Genomic DNA, 9,187 nt, shown 5'->3' on the forward strand with positions numbered 1-9,187 from the left:
TTGGGACACAGGTGCCATTCTAGCTGTACCTGTGACTCTTTGCATTTGGTACCTAACATCCACTATTACTGCTAATTAACTGCAGTTTAAATCAGTGGCCTCTTCTTTAGATTGTGTCAGCAGGGGACACATACTTTTGTTTTATACATTTCTGCAATCCAAGACAGGTATTTGGAAAAGTCTTCCTCCAAAGAGTCATTTACATTGGAAAGGATCTTTAAGATCATTGAGTCCAACCATTAACTAAACACTGCCAATTCCACCACTAAACCACGTCTCTAAGCACATGACGAATAGATCTGTTCAAAAACTCAAACAGCACTGAAAAGGCAAAAATCAGTATCTATTCAGATACTGATTATTCAAGCTGGCATATCTGAATTCTAAAATAAATTAAAAGTAAGTTAATAACTTGTATGAAATAACCACTTTTTTCCTACTTCACTGAAATAAAACCAGACACTGGAAAAACCACAAACACTGTATAGCTAAAATGTAACTGTGAAAAGAAAAAAAGAAAACCCAGTGTACATATTAAGTGATTACCTTATATTTATTCATTAGCTTAACCCTTTCAAAACAGCCCACCCACTTACTGGAATGTACAAGACTGACAAACTCCAACATCATTTTATAATCTCTTGTGTTTTCCTTGGCAGAGACCACAGCCCTCAAAAGGTAAAGTAACAATGAGAAAAAGGGTGCGAGGGAGTAAGATTGGGGCAGCTTCACAAGGGGGTACGAGGCTGAGGGTGACCCTGGCACAGGCGGTACCCTCACTGACAAGGGCGCAGTCACACTCTGTCTGGAGATGGCAGACAGAGATGGGTGATCGTAACAGAGTCCACCCACAGCCCTAGACATGGTATGTGAGGAACTGGTTCAGGGTCCTTCCAGGCAGTCCAGTCGGGAGCAGCAGGAGACAAGCCTGGAGACAGTTCTGGAGAGAAGGTTACAATGCAGTTTGAAGGTCCGTGTGGGTGACAGGTTCACCTGCAGATACTGCTCAGGGCAGGGCTGGGGCTGCTCTGGGAGACTAAGGCCTGTCAGTGCCCTCGTGCTCCCGACAAACTATTATTTAGATACAACATACTTTAATAAAACGTACAGGCATTTAAACAAAGTGCTGATGATATTAAAAGCCTTATCCAAGACAGTAGCACTGTTTCTGGATTTTGGCCTGTTTATTACTGTTGTTTTTTTGCAACTTGCACTTCTTTTTGATAATGTGAAATAATCTGAGCAATTATGAGGCTATTAATAAAGAGGAAAACCAAGCCTGCCAACCATATAAGTAAAAAAGTGTTATATCCTTTGAACTCCAAAAAGTAGGCAGGAGCAAGCCACAGGCCTTGTCCAGCAAACCACAGAAAGAGAAGCAGCATGCCACGACGCCAGGGCATCTTAAGACTGGGCATTATGAGGGGTAAAAGGCAGAGGTACCACACAAAGTACTGGGATGTGCATACCTTGTTAAAACTCACAAAAATAGCAGTGTGTAGGAAACAACAGAAAGCAAGGTCTCTGTAAAATGCTACGGACACAGCCAGGAGCAAAAGCAGCTGGGGGAGGAAAGCTGCAAGCCCAAGGGCAAAACTCCATTTGCTCTCTGCAGTTAAGTACAACATGTAGAAATAGGGAGAGAAGTTGTGACGGATATCCCTCCTGGTCAGGTGGTAGAGGTAGGCATGCTCCAAAAAATCCCAGCCGTAGAGGTGATAAAATGTTACAGTCAATGCAGCCAGCACAGATCCAGCAACTGTTCCAAAAAGCAGCACATCGCGGTTCGGAATCTTTACAAAAAGGTGCCAGAGGCAGCCTACACATGTAAATTTTGCTTTTTTGTCACCCCCCGTACCTGCTGCCCCTTCCCTGCCGCACCGTCTGCTCTGCAGGTGGAGCGCTATGGGCAGCGCGTATGTCAGTGGGTATATTTTCATGTGCACAGCCAGCCCGTAGCAGGCTGCGGCCTTCCCTATGCTCCCCGCCTCCACCAAGTACAACGTGAAGAGCACCAGCAGCACCCCCAGGGCCTCCGCGTTGCCCCGGCTGGAGACGGCCATGGGCAGCGGGTTCAGGAGCCAGGCGGCGGCGCAGGACCCGCAGGCCTGACCGGCGGCGACCCCTCGGAGCCGCAGGGCCCGGTAGGCGACGGCAGCAGCCGCCAGGTCCCCCGCCACGAAGAGCAGCTTCCCGAAGACCTCGGTCAGGTAGACGTTGGGCGTCAGGAGCCAGGCCAGGAGCGGGGTGTAGCGGTAGGTGGCCCGCCGGTAGGGCGACCGCCCCTCCGTCACCAGCCGCGCCGCGTCGGTGAAAACCCGGTAGTCGACGTCGGTGTACCGCACCCGCATGGCTCTGTCCTGCAGCAGGCCGTACAGCACCAGGCCCAGCCTCGCCACCAGCCCGGCGCCCAGCGCCGCGCCCACCCCCGGCCGCCCCACCGCCATCTGCCCCGCACGACCCAACCGCCGCCGGTGAGCGCGGATGCCCCGCAACGGCAGAGGCGCTCGGCCTCCGCTTCCGCCAGGGGGTGGGGAGTGGGGGGGGGAGGCGGCACTGCGCATGCGCGCGGCAGCAGCAGCCGTTGGCCGGCGGCGCGTGCGCGGTGCGGCCGTTGAAGCCGTTGCCCTGGCCCGGGCGGGAGCGCCGAGCAGCGGCCGTTCCCTCAGCGGGGAGTGCCGGCGGGAGGGCGGGGCGGGGCGGGGCGCGGGTCCCGCTCATTACGGGATGGTTCCCTCAGAGCGCCCAGGCGGTCAGGGCTGCGGGACTGGGTGTCCGCCCCGCCCCTGAGGCAGCGGGATGCGGGCAGGGGGAGCGCTGCCCAGCTGCCCCGCCGCGGTAACGCGTGTGCGGACGGGAGGCGGCGTGTGGAGCTGCGCGCCCGTGCCGCGTTGGAGTTGGGGCGTTGTTACTGTGGGGGTTTATATTTATTCCGATAGGCTGCGGTGCCCGGCCGCAGTAAGCGCGGTCCCGCACCGCTGGCCGGGAGCCTTGCTAGAGGATGGGCACCTTTGTCAAGGTGTAGAAAGAACTGCTGGGCCCCGCACCGCTGCTGCGCCTTCACCCCCTCCAGGGTAGGGAGCAGCCCGCAGCGCGGCTCCCTAAGGCTGTATGGGCAGAGAGGCAACACATGCAATAGCAGTTAAGTGAGAAGAAGGGGGAAAAATAACATCTGTTATTTACCTTCTGCAAATGGCTGTTTTGCCTAGACCTATGAGCCTTCTCTAAAGCACTTGGGTAAGCTTCCTTCCACAGTAATTTTCTCATTTACTTATATCAGAAAGTGCCATAAAAAACAGACCTTAGAAAGAGTTCTTTACAACAAAGAAGTTAATTCCCTGTATTTTTAGGGGTTTTGTATGTTTTTCAAATAGTTTCCCTGTCTAGATATTTGCTATAGATTGTATCTCACATTTGAATTGTGGCTCACTGAAGAACAGGTATTTATTACTTACCAATATTATGGGTTTCATATTAGAATTGAGTAAGGTTTTCTCTAGAGACACTTTATTAATTAAAAAAAAAGTGCATTTGCTTGTTTAGTAGTTAATTGCAACTGCATTCTTTTTGCTGAATGGTTTCAGCTGAGAACATTTTGGGAGCTACTGCTTTGCTGGCTCACATTGCTTAAAGAAAAGAATCTGCTTTTTCTCTCTTCTGGGGATGCTCATCAGAGAACTGGGAGCAGACTTTTTTTCATTTGGCACAGAAGTCTTGGAGGGTGTCCTAACTGTTAGGCTACTCAGGGGACAAAAGATATTTCTGTTTGTGTGCACACAGCTATCCATTTTTATCTGTTAAGACTGTTTTATTTTGCATAATAATACAATGACATATAGGCTGTCAGTTGCATAGCAGGGAGAAGCATAGTAACTAATTAGGCTGGAGAATTAGGTTTTCCTCTGTCTGTATAGGTCACCAGATATTTACATATTATACAGTAAACTGGCCATCTTCAACAGGAAAGCTCAAGAGACTTCTATATGACATCAGGTCCTAAAAGTGATGGTTAGAGTATTTTTGGGATAGGGCATGAGGGTGGTTTTGCTCCTTTGTAAATAGTTGCTTACTACTGCTGTTGTACTTTAGAATAGGAAAGATTTGTAAACATTGTTTTATCTCCTTCTTACATATCTTGTACTATAACGGTTAGGATACTTTTATAGAAGGCTATGTCACCTTATCCTTTTATGTACTTTGATAACCCAAGATATCCTCTGGAAATCCTAGAAGACAGAAACTTAATAAAATCACAGGGACTGAAATTTCTTGATATTCCATGGAACTACAAGTCTAAACAAAAGAATGTATGCAGATACTCCTAAAATTTTTGTTTCAGGAAGGTTATTGCTCGCAAAGAACTGTTCTTGGCATCTGCCTATTTCTCCTAGGATTATTTGTGATTCTTCTGTTGCTTCTTTGGATGGAATATATTTTATTATTTCAGATCCTTTGAATCAACTGTTTATTGTCAGAACAGAATGCATTGCAGTTTATTTGCTGAAGTGTCTAAGTTTAGTGATTTTGGTTTAATAATACTACTTAAATAAATAAACAGGAGTTTGCAGGTGTCAACTGTTTTTTGTCTGTTTCTGACAGTCTTTTTTCAGACAAGTCTTTTATTCTCATCTGAAGTTAATAGAAATTGTGAAGCTGTCCGAAGTGACTGTTTATCTGGATTCTAAAGAGGAAAAGGTAGGTAATTTAATTCTAAAGGGTTGTGAAGTTAATAAAACATAAAAGCTACCATAGCTATTGTTGTATATACTGTGACTGTATGATATTGCTTGAGCTGGAAAAAGAATTGATTTTCCTTATCAATAATTTAACATCTTGAAAATAAGCTTGAAGCTCTTCAGAGAACTAAGGTTTGGCTCAAAAATGTGTTTGGCTTCAGATTTGATACCAGCTTGCTTAACCTGATTTGTCATGTACTGTAGATTTCAATGCAGGAAGGAGAACAGTCTTATTAAAGTTATAAATCTGTTATTTCTGAAAAATGCTGCTTTTATTTATACAAGCCACCAGGAGCCACTTTTAGAAAATGCTAGGAGATAAAAACTAATAGAACTGCTGGGACTGATTGATTCCGGGGCACATGAAGATACAAACAGCATGAAGAAAAGTGTGGAGTCAGCCAAAACCGTGCATAAAATATTAACTAAATAACAATGCATGTATACACATCTATGCACATGTATATAAACATTCTTTCCCGTTACCTACCATGCATTTTGTTTGCGCAGTCTTGAAGATGGTACCATCTGATCTTTTATAAAGTAGGGTTACATTATGTATGTGCTTCTGTTGTGTACCCATGAGAGGGGATGATAAGCCTGTTAACTTCTCTCATCTTAATCTTATGTAATGGAGACTACTTCGTCAGCACTGGGACATATATTCCAGAAACTACCTCACACGCCCTGTCATTGCTTAAGATTTACACAGCAGTAGCAGCAGTGCAAGGACAATGAAACTGGGGCCTTGTTACGTGGAGTGCTCTATCGTATAATGGAAGGTTTTACCATCTGAAAACCAAGGTAGGGCGGGTCCAGAGAAGGGCAACAAAGCTGGTGAGGGGTCTGGAGAGTAAGTCTTACGAGGAGAGGCTGAGGGAGCTGGGATTGTTCAGCCTGGAGAAAAGGAGGCTGAGAGGAGACCTTCTCACTCTCTACAACTACCTGAAAGGAGGCTGTAGAGAGGCAGGGGCTGGTCTCTTCTCCCAAGTAACAGGCGATAGAAGAAGAGGAAATAGCCTCAAGTTGCGCCAGGGGAGGTTTAGGATGGATATTAGGAAATATTTTTACAGTGAAAGGGTTATCAAGTGTTGGAATGGGCTGCTTAGGGAAGTGGTTGAGACACCATCCCTGGAGGTATTCAAAAGGCAGGTTGATGTAGTGCTTAGTGACATGGTTTAGTGATGGGTTTTTATCAGAGTTAGGTTGATGGTTGGACTAGATAATCTTAAAGGTCCCTTCCAACCTAGACAATTCTATGATTCTGTGTTCTGTGACATAAGTCTTTATGCATAGAAGGTAGAAGGAAAGCTGAGTACTTAAGATATATAGGAAGGAAGATCTTGGACAATAGCTGATGTATGGACTTCAGACTTCTGAAAGGGGAGATTACTGTAATTTTTTAGAGTTCCCATTTAATTTATTGGGTTTTGAACCCAGAATGTTTCCTTACATGAGAAATACTCCTACTTAATATATTTATAAAGTGTCAGAAAATTTTTTATAAAGTGATTAGTACAATCTGGTTTTTGCAGCACATGAAATTTGATCGAAAAAGTGACTAACACTTATGTTAGATATTTTGGGCTTGATAAAATAAATTGTTTTTGCAAATATGATTGATGCCTTTCAAATATTTGTAGTGTGTTGAACTTTAAATATTATTGGCAGAAGGAAAGTATGGTTAAGATTATGTAATGAAGTGTTCATTCCTGCTTTAATACTGAAATGAACAATACAGGAGGTTTTGCAAAAATAAGATGGAAAAACACATTAGAACTCTCCACAGAAGAAAAGGACTATTATAAATATAAGGCCATTACTACTCCCTTAAGTTTTTTCTGTTAATGTGTTTACTTAACACGGCTTGATAAATCTATACCTTTATTCACACATTATACTAAAAATGTGGATATTCAGAGAACATGATCAGACTTGTAAAAGATTTTTTTTTTTTCCCACTACATTATGGTTTTGCACAATATGGTTTAAGTGGTGTTTGCCAAGTTCTGCTTGGAGTGGTTATGCTGATTGTGTGTCAGTGTGCTAGGTAAAATGCTAGCCCTTCAGGGAAAATAAGTACTGGATAAAAATTAAGCTGTAGGGAAACCTGTTCAAAATCAGCATTTTGGAAAAAAGACTATGGCTGAGAAAACACACGTGGCAAGTTAGTCAGCAAGAGTTAGTTCACTCAAGTATGATGCTGGCCTAGGGAGACATTCCAGAAAGTATTGTCTGTTTTGATTTGAGGCAGTGGTGTATCTGATGTGCGATATGGTTAAGGGAGTTACCTGCTTCTAGGTTGGGAAACGCCCAGCTCTCTCACTGCCTGACTTGAAATGCCAAACAGAAGTGTTTTATGCCTTTTTACATTACTGCTATAGCAGTAGCTAGTGGGGCAGGCAGCTTGGTGGATTAAGTTTCCAGAAATGGGAGTATGCAACAAAGAAATTATTTGAATTTCCTTTGCTTTTTTTTATCTGTTTATTTCTGCTAACAAAAAACATGCATAGAGCGAGCTGATAAAATCCCAGGTAGGAGAGAAACTGGAACCCTGAGAAATTATGGATTTAAGAGGTTATTGGAAGATGGAGAGTTCCTGGCACAGGACTGCTGATTTTGAGCATTTTACAGAGCCCAAAGACACACGCAGAAAGTATGACTTTCTAGCACCTGTAAAAGGCTAAGTCTAATTGTGTTAAGCATAATTTCTTGTCAATTTTTGAAGGTGTAAGTGAAGCAATAGGTATTGAGAACTGGTGAAGTCTCCGACAGGATTTTATGGACATGTGGATATGTATTTATACCCTAAAACTATAAATCTAATTATATTTACTATATATATAAATTTGTTACATGTATGTCTGATAAGCATACTTCAAGGGTCTTTCTGAATGTCCACGTTTTAAAGTTTCTTTAGATACTTTCTGCCTGAAATGTGGAGTAGTGGAGCCTGAGAATGTGAATGTATGGGATCCGTCCTCTGTTAAAGTGTAACATTTGTGACCCTTAATAGAAGTGAGGAGATTAGATTTTGCATGTCAGCATCTGAAATGCCCTTGACTCAAGAGCCACTACCCATCCGTGCAGCCATAAGTGTCCTAAAGAGCATTCAGTCATGATACTTGATTTTTAGGTGATTAAAGAAAACATGTTATGTATTTTTAGTTTATAACCAGTTAATTCAATGTTTTCCAACTCTGGAGAAGAGACAAAACTTGGAATCTATTTGTTTCAGTCTTCTCATACAATACTTCTTTTGTCAAATATAAAGGACAGCCTGTAGTTAGAAGCTTGGGAGGCAGGGAAATCTATCTTCTGAGCCGAAGTTAGACCACCACCTTCTACATCAGTGAGACCTCCACTAATACCCAGTTCCCAACATCATATTGAGGTAGATGGATGAGACACAAAACTGTATTCTCAACCTCTGGTCTTGTTTTTCAGATTGACAATTAGATATCAAATATAGAAAGCAAACTTTGGCATGGAGCTTGGTGTTTTTTCCTAGCACTACTTTAAGAACAGAAGGGACATAGGCATGAAGAGGCATAAGAGGTAATCATCAATAGTTTGTTTAGAAATAGGTTTGAATTACTTTGTCTTAGCGGCCAAAATAAATAAGTTCTTTTAAGTGCAGAATTCTGGGCTGTGACTCAAGTTACAGGAGCCATGGTTGAGGGCAGAAGTTTATCACCATCCCTTGAAACAACACAAGTTGGCACTGGAACACAAACCACTTCCATGGGTAGCTAAACTATGGAAACTTGGAAACATGGCCTCTTCTAGCTTAGGTGACAGTTGGGATCCATGGGATCCAAGAACATAAGTTTTCATCAAACCTTTTCCTGAGGAAGCAGCAGCCATAGCTTCTCTTAGTGTTTCCTATCCCCTTCCATGGACTTCATTTTCTAGTTAAGATGCTGTTTGTGCTGCTGCCTCTCCTGTAGTAGGGAAATTCTATTTTACCTGAATACCGATTTTTATAAGGTTGGTGGGAATTGAATCTCTGAATATTGTCCAATATTGTGCTACTGCAGTAGCAGTGGGGAGACAACCCTGGGTTTTATGGACAACAAAAGGAGGGCTAAGGAGAATCTTCATCCTTTACTGAACGTGGTGGGAAACAGTGACAAAGGATGAGGAAAAGGCTGAGGTACTTAGTGCCTTCTTTGCCTCAGTCTTTAATAGTGAGATCAGTTGTTCTCTAGGTACCCAGCCCCTCTGAGCTGGAAGACAGGGCGCAGAATGAATCCCCCATAATCTAAGGGGATGAAGCCTCCATAACCTAAAGGGAAATGTGTAGCGACCTGCTACACAACTTAGACGCACACAAGTCCATTGGGCCAGGTGAGATCCACCCAGGGGTACTGAGGGAGCTGGTGGAAGGGCTCACCAAGCCCATTCCCATCATTTATCAGCAGTCCTAGTTAACCAGGGAGGTACCAGTT

General features: G+C 43.8%; 1 protein-coding gene across 1 annotated transcript; it reads right to left on the reverse strand.

Moving 5' to 3' along the window:
- Window positions 1–534: 534 nt before the first annotated feature.
- Window positions 535–2,517, reverse strand: PIGM (phosphatidylinositol glycan anchor biosynthesis class M). The gene has a single exon (XM_014950528.1). It carries the CDS (start codon window positions 2,445–2,447, stop codon window positions 1,188–1,190), a length of 1,260 nt encoding a protein of 419 aa, XP_014806014.1. The 5' UTR covers window positions 2,448–2,517; the 3' UTR covers window positions 535–1,187.
- Between the last annotated feature and the right edge of the window lie 6,670 nt (window positions 2,518–9,187).

Source organism: Calidris pugnax, unplaced genomic scaffold, assembly GCF_001431845.1.
Source record: "Calidris pugnax isolate Ruff unplaced genomic scaffold, ASM143184v1 scaffold24, whole genome shotgun sequence".
NCBI classification, from domain to species: domain Eukaryota; kingdom Metazoa; phylum Chordata; class Aves; order Charadriiformes; family Scolopacidae; genus Calidris; species Calidris pugnax.

Coding starts and splice junctions, on each gene's coding strand:
- PIGM (XM_014950528.1), bottom strand. CDS start 2,447: ATGGCGGTGGGGCGGCCGGGGGTGGGCGCGGCGCTGGGCGCCGGGCTG.